This window comes from Oncorhynchus gorbuscha, unplaced genomic scaffold (genome assembly GCF_021184085.1).
Source record: "Oncorhynchus gorbuscha isolate QuinsamMale2020 ecotype Even-year unplaced genomic scaffold, OgorEven_v1.0 Un_scaffold_982, whole genome shotgun sequence".
NCBI lineage: Eukaryota > Metazoa > Chordata > Actinopteri > Salmoniformes > Salmonidae > Oncorhynchus > Oncorhynchus gorbuscha.
The window spans coordinates 152,480-171,638 of NW_025745905.1; the positions used below are offsets into that span (position 1 = coordinate 152,480).

Here is a 19,159-nt window from a genome sequence, read left to right on the forward strand (position 1 = left end):
GGGGAGAGAGACAGGGGGAGAGAGACAGGGGGAGAGAGACAGGGGGGGGACAGGGGGAGAGACAGGGGGGAGAGAGAGAGACAGGGAGAGAGAGAGAGACAGGGGGAGAGAGAGACAGGGGGAGAGAGAGACAGGGGGAGAGAGAGACAGGGGGAGAGAGAGACAGGGGGAGAGAGAGACAGGGGGAGAGAGAGACAGGGGGAGAGAGAGACAGGGGAGAGAGAGACAGGGAGAGAGAGAGACAGGGAGAGAGAGAGACAGGGAGAGAGAGAGACAGGGAGAGAGAGAGACAGGGAGAGAGAGTGGGAAAGAGGGAGACAGATGAGGGAGGGAGACACCTAGATGAGGGAGGGAGACACCTAGATGAGGGAGGGAGAGAGGGAGAGAGAGCGGGAGGGGAGGGAGGGAAGGGATATAAGGAGGGAAAGACATGGAGGGAGGGAGACACCTAGATGAGGGAGGGAGGGAGGGAGTGGAGTGAGTGAGTGAGTGAGTGAAAAGCCGTTTCTATTTTTTTTTTAACAGTATCCTAAAATGTCCCCATAGTGCACCTTGTGTCCCCATAGTGCACCTTGTGTCCCCATAGTGCACCTTGTGTCCCCATAGTGCACTGACGGGCCCTTCCCGACAGCACAGAGAAACAACAGTGGAATGTTGACTGACGGGTCCTTCCCAACAACACAGAGAAACAACAGGTGGAATGTTGACTGACGGGTCCTTCCCAACAACACAGAGAAACAACAGGTGGAATGTTGACTGACGGGTCCTTCCCAACAACACAGAGAAACAACAGGTGGAATGTTGACTGACGGGTCCTTCCCAACAACACAGAGAAACAACAGTGGAATGTACACCAGTACTATATACACACACCAGTACTATATACACACACCAGTACTATATACACACACCAGTACTATATACACACACCAGTACTATATACACACACCAGTACTATATACACACACCAGTACTATACACACACCAGTACTATACACACACCAGTACTATATACACACCAGTACTATATACACACCAGTACTATATACACACCAGTACTATACACACCAGTACTATACACACCAGTACTATATATACACCAGTACTATATATACACCAGTACTATACACACCAGTACTATACACACCAGTACTATACACACCTGTACTATACACACCTGTACTATACACACCTGTACTATATATACACACCAGTACTATATATACACACCAGTACTATATATACACACCAGTACTATATATACACACCAGTACTATATATACACACCAGTACTATATATACACACCAGTACTATATATACACACCAGTACTATACACACCAGTACTATATACACACCAGTACTATATATACACCAGTACTATATATACACCAGTACTATATATACACCAGTACTATATATACACCAGTACTGAGCCAATGATAACTAGTCAGTATACACTGGCTACCAGTACTGAGCCCATGTTCAGGGCTATCAGGTAATATCTTGGCTATATACACAGAGTACCAGTACTGAGCCCATGTTCAGGGCTATCAGGTAATATCTTGGCTATATACACAGAGTACCAGTACTGAGCCCATGTGCAGGGCTATCAGGTAATATCTTGGCTATATACACAGAGTACCAGTACATAGTTGATGTGCAGGGCTACCAGGTAAATGAGGTAGATATACACTTTATACAGAAAAGTTCCCCCACCGCCCCATGGTGCATCAGGGTTCTTCTCAGCTCCTAACCTTCATCACGTAGCTATGCTCTGACTCGGCACCAACTCCTACAAGGCTACAGTTAACCTTCAGAGCTCATCACGTAGCTTTGCTCTGACTCGGCACCAACTCCTGCAAGGCTACAGTTAACCTTCAGAGCTCATCACGTAGCTTTGCTCTGACTCGGCACCAACTCCTACAAGGCTACAGTTAACCTTCAGAGCTCATCACGTAGCTTTGCTCTGACTCGGCACCAACTCCTGCAAGGCTACAGTTAACCTTCAGAGCTCATCACGTAGCTTTGCTCTGACTCGGCACCAACTCCAACAAGGCTACAGTTGACGAGTGGCAAGAGGCAGAACAAACATGCCTTCTCAATCAGAAGTTTGTGTATTCGTCAAATAGACTGATATCTAAATATAAATAGTTATATACAGCATCCACCTTCACATCCAAAGTGTTTGCTTTTGTAGACAGGATCATTACAACTAACTCATATCTCAAGGATCAGACATACAAACGGACTGACGAGGCAAATCAGTTAAGAACCAATTCTTATTTACAATGACCGTCTACTGGGGTCTACTGGGGAACAGTGGGTTAATAACTGCCTTGGGGCAGAACGACAGATTTACCTCGTCAGCTCAGGGATTCAATCCAGCAACCTTTCGGTTACTGGCCCAACGCTCTAACCGCTAGGCTACCTGCCGCCCCTCCACTCTAACCACTAGGCTACCTGCCGCCCCTCCACTCTAACCACTAGGCTACCTGCCGCCCCTCCACTCTAACCACTAGGATACCTGCCTCCCCTCCACTCTAACCACTAGACTACCTGCCGCCCCTCCACTCTAACCACTAGGCTACCTGCCGCCCCTCCACTCTAACCACTAGGCTACCTGCCGCCCCTCCACTCTAACCACTAGGCTACCTGCCGCCCCTCCACTCTAACCACTAGGATACCTGCCTCCCCTCCACTCTAACCACTAGACTACCTGCCTCCCCTCCACTCTAACCACTAGGCTACCTGCCGCCCCTCCACTCTAACCACTAGGATACCTGCCCCCCTCCACTCTAACCCTAGACTACCTGGCTACACCTAACCACTAGGCTACCCTGCCCCCCTCCACTCTAACCACTAGGCTACCCTGCCGCCCCTCCACTCTAACCGCTAGGCTACCCTGCCGCCCCTCCCTAACCGCTAGGCTACCTACCGCCCCTCCACTCTAACCGCTAGGCTACCTGCCGCCCTCCACTCTAACCGCTAGGCTACCTGCCGCCCCTCCACTCTAACCGCTAGGCTACCTGCCGCCCCTCCACTCTAACCGCTAGGCTACCCTGCCGCCCCTCCACTCTAACCGCTAGGCTACCTGCCGCCCCTCCACTCTAACCACTAGGATACCTGCCTCCCCTCCACTCTAACCGCTAGGCTACCTGCCGCCCCTCCACTCTAACCGCTAGGCTACCTGCCGCCCCTCCACTCTAACCACTAGGCTACCCTGCCGTCCCTCCACTCTAACCACTAGGCTACCTGCCGCCCCTCCATTCTAACCACTAGACTACCTGCCGCCCCTCCACTCTAACCACTAGGATACCTGCCTCCCCTCCACTCTAACCACTAGACTACCTGCCGCCCCTCCACTCTAACCACTAGGCTACCCTGCCTCCCCTCCACTCTAACCACTAGGCTACCTGCCGTCCCTCCACTCTAACCACTAGGCTACCTGCCGCCCCTCCACTCTAACCACTAGGCTACCTGCCGCCCCTCCATTCTAACCACTAGACTACCTGCCGCCCCTCCATTCTAACCACTAGACTACCTGCCGCCCCTCCACTCTAACCACTAGGCTACCCTGCCGTCCCTCCACTCTAACCACTAGGCTACCTGCCGCCCCTCCATTCTAACCACTAGACTACCTGCCGCCCCTCCATTCTAACCACTAGACTACCTGCCGCCCCTCCACTCTAACCACTAGGACTACCACTAGACTACCCCCTCCACTCTAACCACTAGACTACCTGCCTCCCCTCCACTCTAACCACTAGGCTACCTGCCGCCCCTCCACTCTAACCACTAGGATACCTGCCTCCCCTCCACTCTAACCACTAGACTACCTGCCTCCCTCTACACTCTAACCACTAGGCTACCCTGCCCCCCCTCCACTCTAACCGCTAGGCTACCCTGCCGCCTCTACACTCTAACCGCTAGACTACCTGCCGCCCCTCCACTCTAACCGCTAGACTACCTGCCTCCCCTCCACTCTAACCACTAGGCTACCTGCCGCCCCTCCACTCTAACCACTAGACTACCTGCCGCCCCTCCACTCTAACCGCTAGGCTACCTGCCGCCCCTCCACTCTAACCGCTAGGCTACCCTGCCGCCCCTCCACTCTAACCGCTAGGCTACCCTGCCGCCCCTCCACTCTAACCGCTAGGCTACCCTGCCGCCCCTCCACTCTAACCGCTAGGCTACCTACCGCCCCTCCACTCTAACCGCTAGGCTACCTGCCGCCCCTCCACTCTAACCGCTAGGCTACCTGCCGCCCCTCCACTCTAACCGCTAGGCTACCTGCCGCCCCTCCACTCTAACCGCTAGGCTACCCTGCCGCCCCTCCACTCTAACCGCTAGGCTACCTGCCGCCCCTCCACTCTAACCACTAGGATACCTGCCGCCCTCCACTCTAACCGCTAGGCTACCTGCCGCCCCTCCACTCTAACCGCTAGGCTACCTGCCGCCCCTCCACTCTAACCGCTAGGCTACCTGCCGCCCTCCACTCTAACCGCTAGGCTACCTGCCGCCCCTCCACTCTAACCGCTAGGCTACCCTGCCGCCCCTCCACTCTAACCGCTAGGCTACCCTGCCGTCCCTCCACTCTAACCACTAGGCTACCTGCCGCCCCTCCACTCTAACCACTAGGCTACCTGCCGCCCCTCCACTCTAACCACTAGGCTACCTGCCGCCCCTCCACTCTAACCACTAGACTACCTGCCGCCCCTCCATTCTAACCACTAGACTACCTGCCGCCCCTCCACTCTAACCACTAGGCTACCCTGCCGTCCCTCCACTCTAACCACTAGGCTACCTGCCGCCCCTCCATTCTAACCACTAGACTACCTGCCGCCCCTCCATTCTAACCACTAGGCTACCTGCCGCCCCTCCACTCTAACCACTAGGCTACCCTGCCGCCCCTCCACTCTAACCACTAGGCTACCTGCCGCCCCTCCACTCTAACCACTAGACTACCTGCCGCCCCTCCATTCTAACCACTAGACTACCTGCCGCCCCTCCACTCTAACCACTAGGCTACCTGCCGCCCCTCCACTCTAACCACTAGGCTACCTGCCGCCCCTCCACTCTAACCACTAGGCTACCTGCCGCCCCTCCACTCTAACCACTAGGCTACCTGCCGCCCCTCCACTCTAACCACTTCATATCTGCTGGTTCAGTTGTTGATAATGGTGGGAACCAGGCCTCTAATGTCAGCTCTGTTACAGTAAACTATGATATAGACCCGGATAAGAGCGTCTGCTAAATGACTTAAATGTAAATGTAAATGCATGTGAACCATTTTAACTTTGAGCCCGTTTCTTATACTGAGGTCTATAAAGAACTAAAGGCAATAGACACTAAAAAGTCTACAGGTCCAGACAACCTGGACAACCCTACCTCTTAAAGACAGCAGCTGGTATTATTACTGAACCTGTAGCTCACATTTTCAACTTGAGTCTTGACCAATTCCATACCCTGCATTTTGGAAATCAGCTTATGTCCTCCCACTGCTAAAGGGTGGAGATCCCTCAGACGCCAGGACAGCGGAGTCAATCACCACCTTCCGGAGACACCTGAAACCCCACCTCTTTAAGGAATACCTAAGATAGGATAAGTAATCCTTCTCACCCCCCCCCCCTTCCCCTTTAAGATTTAGATGCACTATTGTAAAGTGACTGTTCCACTGGATGTCATAAGGTGAATGCACCAATTTGTAAGTCGCTCTGGATAAGAGCGTCTGCTAAATGACTTAAATGTAAATGTAAATGTAATGCCAATAACTATTGTCCTCTCTCTAAACTCCCTATCCTGGCCGAAGTCTATGAACCCCTAGTGAACTCCCTATCCTGGCCGAAGTCTATGAATCCCTAGTGAACTCCCTGTCCTGGTCAAAGTCTATGAACCCCTAGTGAACTCACAGTTAAAAAACATCTTAATTGAATAGCACATACTGAGTGGGGTTCAGTCTGGCTTTAGATCGGGACAAAGCACCACAACTGCAGCTACGACTTGTAATAATGGATAAAAAGCAACATTGTGTGGATTTATCAAAAGGTCTTTGATTCAGTTGACCATGAATTATTGCTAGCTAGACTCAGAAACATTGGTCTCAGCGGCAGTAGATTGTGTTCTGTCATTAATGCTCCTAAACCAATGTGTATAAACTGACAATCACACGTTTGTTCTAACCTCTCCTCTCTCTGTCAGGATGTACAGGTAGTTTGTTCTAACCTCTCCTCTCTGTCAGGATGTACAGGTAGTTTGTTCTAACCTCTCCTCTCTGTCAGGATGTACAGGTAGTTTGTTCTAACCTCTCCTCTCTGTCAGGATGTACAGGTAGTTTGTTCTAACCTCTCCTCTCTGTCAGGATGTACAGGTAGTTTGTTCTAACCTCTCCTCTCTCTGTCAGGATGTACAGGTAGTTTGTTCTAACCTCTCCTCTCTGTCAGGATGTACAGGTAGTTTGTTCTAACCTCTCCTCTCCTCTCTCTGTCAGGATGTTCAGGTAGTTTGTTCTAACCTCTCCTCTCTGTCAGGATGTACAGGTAGTTTGTTCTAACCTCTCCTCTCCTCTCTCTGTCAGGATGTACAGGTAGTTTGTTCTAACCTCTCCTCTCTGTCAGGATGTACAGGTAGTTTGTTCTAACCTCTCCTCTGTCAGGATGTACAGGTAGTTTGTTCTAACCTCTCCTCTCTGTCAGGATGTACAGGTAGTTTGTTCTAACCTCTCCTCTCTGTCAGGATGTACAGGTAGTTTGTTCTAACCTCTCCTCTCTCTGTCAGGATGTACAGGTAGTTTGTTCTAACCTCTCTGTCAGGATGTACAGGTAGTTTGTTCTAATCTCTCTGTCAGGATGTACAGGTAGTTTGTTCTAACCTCTCCTCTGTCAGGATGTACAGGTAGTTTGTTCTAACCTCTCCTCTCTGTCAGGATGTACAGGTAGTTTGTTCTAACCTCTCCTCTCTGTCAGGATGTACAGGTAGTTTGTTCTAACCTCTCCTCTCTCTGTCAGGATGTACAGGTAGTTTGTTCTAACCTCTCTGTCAGGATGTACAGGTAGTTTGTTCTAATCTCTCTGTCAGGATGTACAGGTAGTTTGTTCTAACCTCTCCTCTCTCTGTCAGGATGTACAGGTAGTTTGTTCTAACCTCTCCTCTGTCAGGATGTACAGGTAGTTTGTTCTAACCTCTCCTCTGTCAGGATGTACAGGTAGTTTGTTCTAACCTCTCCTCTCTGTCAGGATGTACAGGTAGTTTGTTCTAACCTCTCCTCTCTGTCAGGATGTACAGGTAGTTTGTTCTAACCTCTCCTCTCTGTCAGGATGTACAGGTAGTTTGTTCTAACCTCTCCTCTCTCTGTCAGGATGTACAGGTAGTTTGTTCTAACCTCTCCTCTCTCTGTCAGGATGTACAGGTAGTTTGTTCTAACCTCTCTGTCAGGATGTACAGGTAGTTTGTTCTAACCTCTCCTCTCTGTCAGGATGTACAGGTAGTTTGTTCTAACCTCTCCTCTCTCTGTCAGGATGTACAGGTAGTTTGTTCTAACCTCTCTGTCAGGATGTACAGGTAGTTTGTTCTAATCTCTCTGTCAGGATGTACAGGTAGTTTGTTCTAACCTCTGTCAGGATGTACAGGTAGTTTGTTCTAACCTCTCGGTCAGGATGTACAGGTAGTTTGTTCTAACCTCTGTCAGGATGTACAGGTAGTTTGTTCTAACCTCTGTCAGGATGTACAGGTAGTTTGTTCTAACCTCTGTCAGGATGTTCAGGTAGTTTGTTCTAACCTCTCCTCTCCTCTCTCTGTCAGGATGTACAGGTAGTTTGTTCTAACCTCTCCTCTCTCTGTCAGGATGTACAGGTAGTTTGTTCTAACCTCTCTGTCAGGATGTACAGGTAGTTTGTTCTAACCTCTCCTCTCTCTGTCAGGATGTACAGGTAGTTTGTTCTAACCTCTCGTCTCTCTGTCAGGATGTACAGGTAGTTTGTTCTAACCTCTCTGCCAGGATGTACAGGTAGTTTGTTCTAACCTCTCCTCTCTCTGCCAGGATGTACAGGTAGTTTGTTCTAACCTCTCTGCCAGGATGTACAGGTAGTTTGTTCTAACCTCTCCTCTCCTCTGTCAGGATGTACAGGTAGTTTGTTCTAACCTCTCCGCTCTCTGTCAGGATGTACAGGTAGTTTGTTCTAACCTCTCCTCTCCTCTCTCTGTGAGGATGTACAGGTAGTTTGTTCTAACCTCTCCTCTCTCTGTCAGGATGTACAGGTAGTTTGTTCTAACCTCTCTGTCAGGATGTACAGGTAGTTTGTTCTAATCTCTCTGTCAGGATGTACAGGTAGTTTGTTCTAACCTCTCCTCTCTCTGTCAGGATGTACAGGTAGTTTGTTCTAACCTCTGTCAGGATGTACAGGTAGTTTGTTCTAACCTCTCCTCTCTGTCAGGATGTACAGGTAGTTTGTTCTAACCTCTCCTCTGTCAGGATGTACAGGTAGTTTGTTCTAACCTCTCCTCTCTGTCAGGATGTACAGGTAGTTTGTTCTAACCTCTCCTCTCTGTCAGGATGTACAGGTAGTTTGTTCTAACCTCTCCTCTCTGTCAGGATGTACAGGTAGTTTGTTCTAACCTCTCCTCTCTCTGTCAGGATGTACAGGTAGTTTGTTCTAACCTCTCCTCTCTCTGTCAGGATGTACAGGTAGTTTGTTCTAACCTCTCTGTCAGGATGTACAGGTAGTTTGTTCTAACCTCTCCTCTCCTCTGTCAGGATGTACAGGTAGTTTGTTCTAACCTCGCTCTCCTCTGTCAGGATGTACAGGTAGTTTGTTCTAACCTCTCCTCTCCTCTGTCAGGATGTACAGGTAGTTTGTTCTAACCTCTCGGTCAGGATGTACAGGTAGTTTGTTCTAACCTCTGTCAGGATGTACAGGTAGTTTGTTCTAACCTCTCCTCTCCTCTCTCGGTCAGGATGTACAGGTAGTTTGTTCTAACCTCTCCTCTCTCTGTCAGGATGTACAGGTAGTTTGTTCTAACCTCTCCTCTCTCTGTCAGGATGTACAGGTAGTTTGTTCTAACCTCTCTGTCAGGATGTACAGGTAGTTTGTTCTAACCTCTCCTCTCTCTGTCAGGATGTACAGGTAGTTTGTTCTAACCTCTCTGTCAGGATGTACAGGTAGTTTGTTCTAACCTCTCCTCTCTCTGTCAGGATGTACAGGTAGTTTGTTCTAACCTCTCGTCTCTCTGTCAGGATGTACAGGTAGTTTGTTCTAACCTCTCTGCCAGGATGTACAGGTAGTTTGTTCTAACCTCTCCTCTCTCTGCCAGGATGTACAGGTAGTTTGTTCTAACCTCTCCTCTCTCTGCCAGGATGTACAGGTAGTTTGTTCTAACCTCTCCTCTCTCTGCCAGGATGTACAGGTAGTTTGTTCTAACCTCTCCTCTCCTCTGTCAGGATGTACAGGTAGTTTGTTCTAACCTCTCGGTCAGGATGTACAGGTAGTTTGTTCTAACCTCTCCTCTCCTCTGTCAGGATGTACAGGTAGTTTGTTCTAACCTCTCCGCTCTCTGTCAGGATGTACAGGTAGTTTGTTCTAACCTCTGTCAGGATGTTCAGGTAGTTTGTTCTAACCTCTGTCAGGATGTACAGGTAGTTTGTTCTAACCTCTCCTCTCCTCTCTCTGTCAGGATGTACAGGTAGTTTGTTCTAACCTCTCCTCTCTCTGTCAGGATGTACAGGTAGTTTGTTCTAACCTCTCCTCTCTGTCAGGATGTACAGGTAGTTTGTTCTAACCTCTCCTCTCTGTCAGGATGTACAGGTAGTTTGTTCTAACCTCTGTCAGGATGTTCAGGTAGTTTGTTCTAATCTCTCCTCTCCTCTCTCTGTCAGGATGTACAGGTAGTTTGTTCTAACCTCTCCTCTCCTCTGTCAGGATGTACAGGTAGTTTGTTCTAACCTCTCTGTCAGGATGTACAGGTAGTTTGTTCTAACCTCTCCTCTCTCTGTCAGGATGTACAGGTAGTTTGTTCTAACCTCTCGTCTCTCTGTCAGGATGTACAGGTAGTTTGTTCTAACCTCTCTGCCAGGATGTACAGGTAGTTTGTTCTAACCTCTCCTCTCTCTGCCAGGATGTACAGGTAGTTTGTTCTAACCTCTCTGCCAGGATGTACAGGTAGTTTGTTCTAACCTCTCCTCTCTCTGTCAGGATGTACAGGTAGTTTGTTCTAACCTCTCCTCTCCTCTCTCTGTCAGGATGTACAGGTAGTTTGTTCTAACCTCTCCTCTCCTCTCTCTGTCAGGATGTACAGGTAGTTTGTTCTAACCTCTCCTCTCTCTGTCAGGATGTACAGGTAGTTTGTTCTAACCTCTCCTCTCCTCTCTCTGTCAGGATGTACAGGTAGTTTGTTCTAACCTCTCCTCTCTCTGTCAGGATGTACAGGTAGTTTGTTCTAACCTCTCCTCTCTCTGTCAGGATGTACAGGTAGTTTGTTCTAACCTCTCCTCTCTCTGTCAGGATGTACAGGTAGTTTGTTCTAACCTCTCCTCTCCTCTCTCTGTCAGGATGTACAGGTAGTTTGTTCTAACCTCTCCTCTCTCTGTCAGGATGTACAGGTAGTTTGTTCTAACCTCTCCTCTCCTCTCTCTGTCAGGATGTACAGGTAGTTTGTTCTAACCTCTCCTCTCTCTGTCAGGATGTACAGGTAGTTTGTTCTAACCTCTCCTCTCTCTGTCAGGATGTACAGGTAGTTTGTTCTAACCTCTCCTCTCCTCTCTCTGTCAGGATGTACAGGTAGTTTGTTCTAACCTCTCCTCTCCTCTCTCTGTCAGGATGTACAGGCAGTTTGTTCTAACCTCTCCTCTCCTCTGTCAGGATGTCCAGGTAGTTTGTTCTAACCTCTCTGTCAGGATGTCCAGGTAGTTTGTTCTAACCTCTCCTCTCCTCTCTCTGTCAGGATGTCCAGGTAGTTTGTTCTAACCTCTCCTCTCCTCTCTCTGTCAGGATGTACAGACAGTTTGTTCTGTCAATCCTGCTTGCAGGCGTCCTGTGCCTGGTGGGCGGTGACACCCGCAAGACCCGCCTCCAAGGCTCCATCCCCAACCCTTTCAAAGGGAACGGCAACACCTCTGACAAACGCACCCGTAAACAGGAAATACTTGCCTCCAGCCAGGAAGCGCTGGTCGTCACAGAGAGGAAGTACCTGAAGAGTGACTGGTGCAAGACCCAGCCGCTGCGTCAGACGGTGAGCGAGGAGGGCTGTCTGAGTCGTACCGTCATCAACAGGTTCTGCTACGGACAGTGTAACTCCTTCTATATCCCACGACACGTTAAGACGGAGCAGGAGTCTTTCCGGTCCTGTGCTTTCTGCCGGCCGCAGCGTTTCACCACGCTGACCGTAGAGCTGGACTGTCCCGACCTCCAGCCGCCCTTCCGGCACCGCAAGATCCAGAGAGTCAAACAGTGTCGCTGTATATCGGTCTCCGTCGGTGACCCTGGGAAGCGGTGATACTCGTCTCTCTCTCTCTCTCTCTTATCATCTTGGACAATCCCTAGATACTGTCCAGATTGTCCGCTCACCTCACAGGAGACAGTTTGTACAAGACTCGAGTACATGGAGGCTCAGGACATGTATTTCTACTGAAGGCACACAGAATGAATACATAAAAGCTGAAGGGGCCCCACTTTCTCCAGAGTGAGACATCTCACTTCCTCTACCGTCTCTGCAGAAAACAGACTCTCTCTCTAGAAGTACTGAGCGTGACAGATGTTTCTATGGAGCAGCTCTGTGTTGATCATACCAAGCACTCTGTATATATACGAGACAAAACGGACATTTTCTACAATCCAGACCGATTAAACCCATACACTCTGTAGTTCAAAGATGGTGGATAAATGAAGATGTCTTACTCAGGCGGGTTTACCGTTAAAAACAAAAAATGGTCACAATTCCAGACTGCTTAAGGAAGTGCCTTTCCAATAGACAACAATGTGATAGCAGCTGGGTCTGGTCTACTTAGTTCATTAACTGTATATGAACCTGGGGGGGAAAAAGCAGAGTGAGACATCTCACTTCCTCTACCGTCTCTGCAGAAACAGACTTACCTGGACCACAGGTCTCCTCAGCCTGTCGGAGAGGGGGGGGGTTAGTAGTAGACCTACTGCAGTAACAGCCTACCTGGGGTTTCACAGAGGGTAGGAGGGTGTTGGAGAGACTGACTGGGTTAGTAGTAGACCTACTGCAGTAACAGCTGACCGGGGGTTTCAGAGGGTAGGAGGGTGTTGAATAGAGACTGACTGGGTTAGTAGTAGACCTACTGCAGTAACAGCTGACCTGGGGTTTCACAGAGGGTAGGAGGGTGTTGGAGAGACTGACTGGGTTAGTAGTAGACCTACTGCAGTAACAGCTGACCTGGGGTTTCACAGAGGGTAGGAGGGTGTTGGAGAGACTGACTGGGTTAGTAGTAGACCTACTGCAGTAACAGCTGACCTGGGGTTTCACAGAGGGTAGGAGGGTGTTGAATAGAGACTGACTGGGTTAGTAGTAGACCTACTGCAGTAACAGCTGACCTGGGGTTTCACAGAGGGTAGGAGGGTGTTGAATAGAGACTACTGGGTTAGTAGTAGACCTACTGCAGCAACAGCCTACCTGGGGTTTCACAGAGGGTAGGAGGGTGTTGAATAGAGACTACTGGGTTAGTAGTAGACCTACTGCAGCAACAGCCTACCTGGGGTTTCACAGGCATTATATCATTCTGTACAAATAAATATCACATTATTATTAGATTTAGAGAATTTATATCAATACAATGTTACATTACAATAGCATTTATATTTACAAAAATGAATAAATGATATACTAAATCTGTACCAAAGTTAAACTTGTTTCATCTTGGTGTTTTCAGTGTTTTGTTTAAACTTCGTCAGTATTGTAAAAAGTTCAGATGAAAGTTGCTGCAAACAACAACAACAACTCAGTCTGAAGACTCATATTCTCACACATCTTCTTTCACGTTTCTGAGTAGAACGTTGGCCTTCAAAAGAGAATCAAAATCGACCAACCACAGAAAGGCTGGTCCTTCTGTAGCTCAGTTGGTAGAGCATGGCGCTTGTAACGCCAGGGTAGTGGGTTCGATCCCCGGGACCACCCACACGTAGAATGTATGCACACATGACTGTAAGTTGCTTTGGATAAAAGCGTCTGCTAAATGGCATATATTATTATATATTATTAGAAGAGAATCAAAATCGACCAACCACAGAAAGGCTGTTCTCAACAGAAGAGAATCAAAATCGACCAACCACAGAAAGGCTGTTCTCACCAGAAGAGAATCAAAATCGACCAACCACAGAAAGGCTGTTCTCAACAAAAGAGAATCAAAAATCGACCAACCACAGAAAGGCTGTTCTCAACAGAAGAGAATCAAAATCGACCAACCACAGAAAAGCTGTTCTCAACAAAAGAGAATCAAAAATCGACCAACCACAGAAAGTCTGAATTTATTCCTTTTTATTGTAGATAAATGACATTGCTGCTCCCAGAAACAAGCAGAGATCCAGTAACATACTAACAACATTTGACAATAATAAACCGTTATCCAACAACTCCAGGATGATGATTTAACATGCTGCTGCGGGGGACAGAAAATAAAAATCTTTACAAAAATATGTTACCCAAAGAATACAATACTACCTTACATTGATAAAAGCATTTTAAATATATTATTTTTTAATAATCAAGTCAATAATTTCAATGCACTTCTCAATGTAAATGAACAATTCCTTTAGGACTGTTCACTATATTACATTAAAAAAATGTTTGTCAAACCAACAGACTACATTTCCCATGACCCTCTCTGTCCTCACATACATTAGAAATGTCTTCTTACCGAGTCACATGGACGTCACTTCAGATAAAGGAAACAGGAATAAGTTATACATTTACAGGTTTTTTACACAAAAAAAAAATCGGCATTTATATTTTTCCTCGATAAAGAGTAGAAATATGTCTTTGAAGTGATGTTTTCATTGTTAAGTGAGTAAAACATGCCAGAAGTCTATTCTACAGCTGGTCGTCTAGACTGAGTGAACAGTGATCAGATAAGAGCTGCTGTGGGTAAACCTCTCTACTGGTCAGGAAGGACACAGAGAGCTCTTCTCTGTCGGACACAATCTAGTTGAGCTCAACGTTGGACATCATGTCTGTATGCCAAACGGCTCCCTATTCCCTATATAGACCACTACTATGGGCCCTAATCCAAAGTAAGGTACTAAATAGAGAATAGGGAGCAGTTTGGGACACAGACCAAGGTTATTATGTTGCTGTATGAACACCCAGCTAAGCTGATCCATTATTGACTTGGACTAAAGAACATGGGTAACGCTCTTTCGGTTTTTGAACCCCCCCCCCCCCCTAATACCACGTTTAATTTCAAATGCATGTTGAGAACATTCAGGCGACTGGTTGCTGCCACCCATTTGGGATTAAGAAGGGTGAATTACTCTCTAAGGGATCAACGGGCTAAAACCAACAACACCGAACATCACCATGTTGACGGTGACCTGCCAGAGTCTGCATCCCAAATGGAACACTATATAGTGCAGAGGTCCTGGTCAACAGTAGTGTACTATATAGGGAATAGGGTGCATGGGCCCTGTTCAACAGTAGTGTACTATATAGGGAATAGGGTGCATGGGCCCTGTTCAACAGTAGTGTACTATATAGGGAATAGGGTGCATGGGCCCTGTTCAACAGTAGTGCACTATATAGGAAATAGGGTGCATGGGCCCTGGTAAAAAGTAGTGTACTATATAGGGAATAGGGCCCTGGTCAACAGTAGTGTTCTATATAGGGAATAGGGTGCCTGGGTCCTGGTCAACAGTAGTGTTCTATATAGGGAATAGGGCTCTGGTCAACAGTAGTGTTCTATATAGGGAATAGGGCTCTGGTCAACAGTAGTGTTCTATATAGGGAATAGGGCTCTGGTCAACAGTAGTGTTCTATATAGGGAATAGGGCCCTGGTCAACAGTAGTGTTCTATATAGGGAATAGGGCTCTGGTCAACAGTAGTGTTCTATATAGGGAATAGGGCTCTGGTCAACAGTAGTGTTCTATATAGGGAATAGGGTTCATAGGCCCTGGTCAACAGTAGTGTACTATATAGGGAATAGGGTGCATGGGCCCTGGTCAACAGTAGTGTACTATATAGGGAATAGGGTGCTATTTGGGATGTATCCTGGACAACGGCTGTGTTCGTTTTCCTTCTTCACATTCTGCTGTGTTTCTCTTCACACGTCTCCTCTCTCACGTCCAAAGAAGGTTGTGTTTTAATATGTCCACTATCACTGTTCCAGTGAGCCTAATACACATCTCATCATGGTATACAGTAAGCTGGAATAGGTAACATGTTTGGCATTTCAGATCAGTACTGTAGGGGGTAGGACTGGAGAAGATGGCTCCAGGTATCCCAACAGTAGGGGGTAGGACTGGAGAAGATGGCTCCAGGTATCCCAACAGTAGGGGGTAGGACTGGAGAAGATGGCTCCAGGTATCCCAACAGTAGGGGGTATGACTGGAGAAGATGGCTCCAGGTATCTCAACAGTAGGGAGTAGGACTGTGGAGAAGATGGCTCCAGGTATCCCAACAGTAGGGAGTAGGACTGTGGAGAAGATGGCTCCAGGTATCCCAACAGTAGGGAGTAGGACTGTGGAGAAGATAGCTCCTGGTACCTCAACAGTAGGAAGTAGGACTGTGGAGAAGATGGCTCCTGGTACCTCAACAGTAGGAAGTAGGACTGTGGAGAAGATGGCTCCAGGTACCTCTACAGTAGGGGGTAGGACTGTGGAGAAGATGGCTCGAGGTATCTCAACAGTAGGGAGTAGGACTGTGGAGAAGATGGCTCCAGGGACCTCTACAGTAGGAAGTAGGACTGTGGAGAAGATAGCTCCTGGTACCTCAACAGTAGGAAGTAGGACTGTGGAGAAGATGGCTCCAGGTACCTCTACAGTAGGGAGTAGGACTGTGGAGAAGATGGCTCCAGGTACCTCTACAGTAGGGGGTAGGACTGTGGAGAAGATGGCTCCAGGTACCTCTACAGTAGGGGGTAGGACTGTGGAGAAGATGGCTCCAGGTACCTCTACAGTAGGGGGTAGGACTGTGGAGAAGATGGCTCCAGGTACCTCTACAGTAGGGAGTAGGACTGTGGAGAAGATGGCTCCAGGTACCTCTACAGTAGGGGGTAGGACTGTGGAGAAGATGGCTCCAGGTACCTCTACAGTAGGGGGTAGGACTGTGGAGAAGATGGCTCCTGGTACCTCTACAGTAGGGGGTAGGACTGTGGAGAAGATGGCTCCTGGTACCTCTACAGTAGGGGGTAGGACTGTGGAGAAGATGGCTCCTGGTACCTCTACAGTAGGTATGCTTTAGTATGTCCCTTCGGAAGTCATCCTATAAATATAGTTCTGGTATAATGACATCCTGTGACCTCTGATCCCATGGTGCTTCCCTCTTCTCTCTGATTGGATGTTGAAGTTTGTGTGTCTGATGAACTAATAACAGAAGCCTGCATAGTCGGTCCCATAGAGCAGGCAGGAGGACCGGGAGACGGACAGACTGACAGCTGCTTGGAGTAAAAAAAAAATAAGTAGTATCTTATGTCCCAAACAGCACCCTAATCCCTATGTAGTGCCCTACTTTAGACTAGAGCCCTATGGGACCCTATTCCCTATGTAGTGCCCTACTTTAGACTAGAGCCCTATGGGACCCTATTCCCTATGTAGTGCCCTACTTTAGACTAGAGCCCTATGGGACCCTATTCCATATGTAGTGCACTACTTCAGACTAGAGCCCTATGGGACCCTATTCCCTATGTAGTGCACTACTTTAGACTGGAGCCCTATGGGACCCTGGTCTAAAGTAGTGCCCTACATAGGGAATAGTGTGTAGTAGTACATGCAGTCCAATGTGGTTGTTCCTCGTGTCTCTCTACAGTAAACGTAGCCGTCCACCGGTCTTAAATCTTCATGCCCAGCTTGGCTTTCTGTGGAAAAACGATACGTTAAATGTTCAGACGTTCTTCAGGCTTTAAACGGTGATAAAGACTCAATCAAGTAAAAGTCCATGTGTATATAGTGGCCGATTATAATTGTGATGTTGATCACTTACGATTCCCGAAGCATGCTTGGGTTTGACACTGTAGGTAGCCTTCTCCTTGGCTTGTCTGAAGCACTCCTCTGCCTTCTTCAGTCTGTATCGCAGAAACACAACATTACACAGCAGTCAGCTACCATATACATCTGGGTCATAGTGAAAACCCACTGTCCTGATACCAGCTCCATCATCTAGCCAACCTTCCACCACCTTCATACAACGTTTGGGGCACCATGGACAGAACATCCAAATAAACAGTATAATCCCACTTAAAAAGATCCTGCAGGCCGACACACAGGCCCTCTACATTTGCCTTTCAGCCATGGCGAGCCGACACACGGGCCTTCCAGCCATGGCGAGCCGACACACGGGCCTTTCAGCCATGGCGAGCCGACACACGGGCCTTCCAGCCATGGCGAGCCGACACACGGGCCTTCCAGCCATGGCGAGCCGACACACGGGCCTTCCAGCCATGGCGAGCCGACACACGGGCCTTCCAGCCATGGCGAGCCGACACAGATCCTTCTACACAGGCCTATGTATTCAAGGTCATTAGCCACTGGCCCTGTGTGCTCCTTGATAATGATTGGTTTAACAGGATCAGGAAAGGAACTCCATTCCCATCAGGAACAGGGGCTCCCCATTTCAGAGGTGGAGCGGTCGGGACAAACTGTCAAACTGTTCCCATCAGGAACAGGGGCTCCCCATTACAGAGGTGGAGCAGTAGGGACAAACTGTCCCATCAGGAACAGGGACTCCCCATTACAGAGGTGGAGCGGTCGGGACAAACTGTCAAACTGTTCCCATCAGGAACAGGGGCTCCCCATTACAGAGGTGGAGCGGTCGGGACAAACTGTCAAACTGTTCCCATCAGGAACAGGGGCTCCCCATTACAGAGGTGGAGCGGTCGGGACAAACTGTCCCATCAGGAAGTCAGGAGTCAACCCCACAGAGTCAACCCCACAGAGTCAACCCCACAGAGTCAACCCCACAGAGTCAACCCCACAGAGTCAACCCCACAGAGTCAACCCCACAGAGTCAACCCCACAGAGTCATATTCTCAGTCTTCAGTCAAACTGACAACAGGATATCATGAAACTGAACTACTCCTCCAGTGAGAGGGGCAGTGAGAGAGAGAGGGGCAGTGAGAGAGAGAGGGGCAGTGAGAGAGAGAGGGGCAGTGAGAGAGAGAGGGGCAGTGAGAGAGAGAGGGGCAGTGAGAGAGAGAGGGGCAGTGAGAGAGAGAGGGGCAGAGAGAGAGAGGGGCAGTGAGAGAGAGAGGGGCAGTGAGAGAGAGAGGGGCAGTGAGAGAGAGAGGGGCAGTGAGAGAGAGAGGGGCAGTGAGAGAGAGAGGGGCAGTGAGAGAGAGAGGGGCAGTGAGAGAGAGAGGGGCAGTGAGAGAGAGAGGGGCAGTGAGAGAGAGAGGGGCAGTGAGAGAGAGGGGCAGTGAGAGAGAGAGGGGCAGTGAGAGAGAGGGGCAGTGAGAGAGAGAGGCGCAGTGAGAGAGAGAGGCGCAGTGAGAGAGAGAGGGCAGTGAGAGAGAGAGGCGCAGTGAGAGAGAGAGGCGCAGTGAGAGAGAGAGGCGCAGTGAGAGAGAGAGGCGCAGTGAGAGAGAGAGGCGCAGTGAGAGAGAGAGGCGCAGTGAGAGAGAGAGGCGCAGTGAGAGAGAGAGGCGCAGTGAGAGAGAGAGGGGCAGTGAGAGAGAGAGGGGCAGTGAGAGAGAGAGAGGGGCAGTGAGAGAGAGAGAGGGGCAGTGAGAGAGAGAGGGGCAGTGAGAGAGAGAGGGGCAGTGAGAGAGAGAGAGAGGGGCAGTGAGAGAGAGAGAGGGGCAGTGAGAGAGAGAGAGAGAGGGGCAGTGAGGGAGAGAGGGGCAGTGAGAGAGAGAGAGAGGGGCAGTGAGAGAGAGAGAGAGGGGCAGTGAGAGAGAGAGAGGGGCAGTGAGAGAGAGAGAGGGGCAGTGAGGGAGAGAGGAGCTGTGAGAGAGAGAGGGGCAGTGAGAGAGAGAGAGAGAGGGGCAGTGAGAGAGAGAGAG

The 19,159-nt window shown here is 49.0% G+C and overlaps 2 protein-coding genes across 2 annotated transcripts in view; one reads left to right on the forward strand and one right to left on the reverse strand.

Moving 5' to 3' along the window:
• The first annotated feature begins 10,982 nt into the window (after positions 1 to 10,982).
• Positions 10,983 to 12,106, forward strand: LOC124020912 (gremlin-2-like). The gene has a single exon (XM_046336226.1). It carries the CDS (start codon positions 10,983 to 10,985, stop codon positions 11,484 to 11,486), a length of 504 nt encoding a protein of 167 aa, XP_046192182.1. The 3' UTR covers positions 11,487 to 12,106.
• Positions 12,107 to 16,801: 4,695 nt separating this feature from the next.
• The window catches only part of LOC124020913 (formin-2-like), a 54,347-nt gene continuing 51,989 nt past the window's right edge, over positions 16,802 to 19,159 (reverse strand). The window contains exons 10-11 of the mRNA XM_046336227.1: positions 17,143 to 17,224; positions 16,802 to 17,017 (exon numbers count right to left, since the gene is read on the reverse strand). Of these exons, the coding sequence (XP_046192183.1) occupies positions 16,991 to 17,017; positions 17,143 to 17,224 (109 nt within the window). The 3' untranslated portion in view covers positions 16,802 to 16,990. The remainder of the gene's footprint in view (positions 17,018 to 17,142; positions 17,225 to 19,159) is intronic.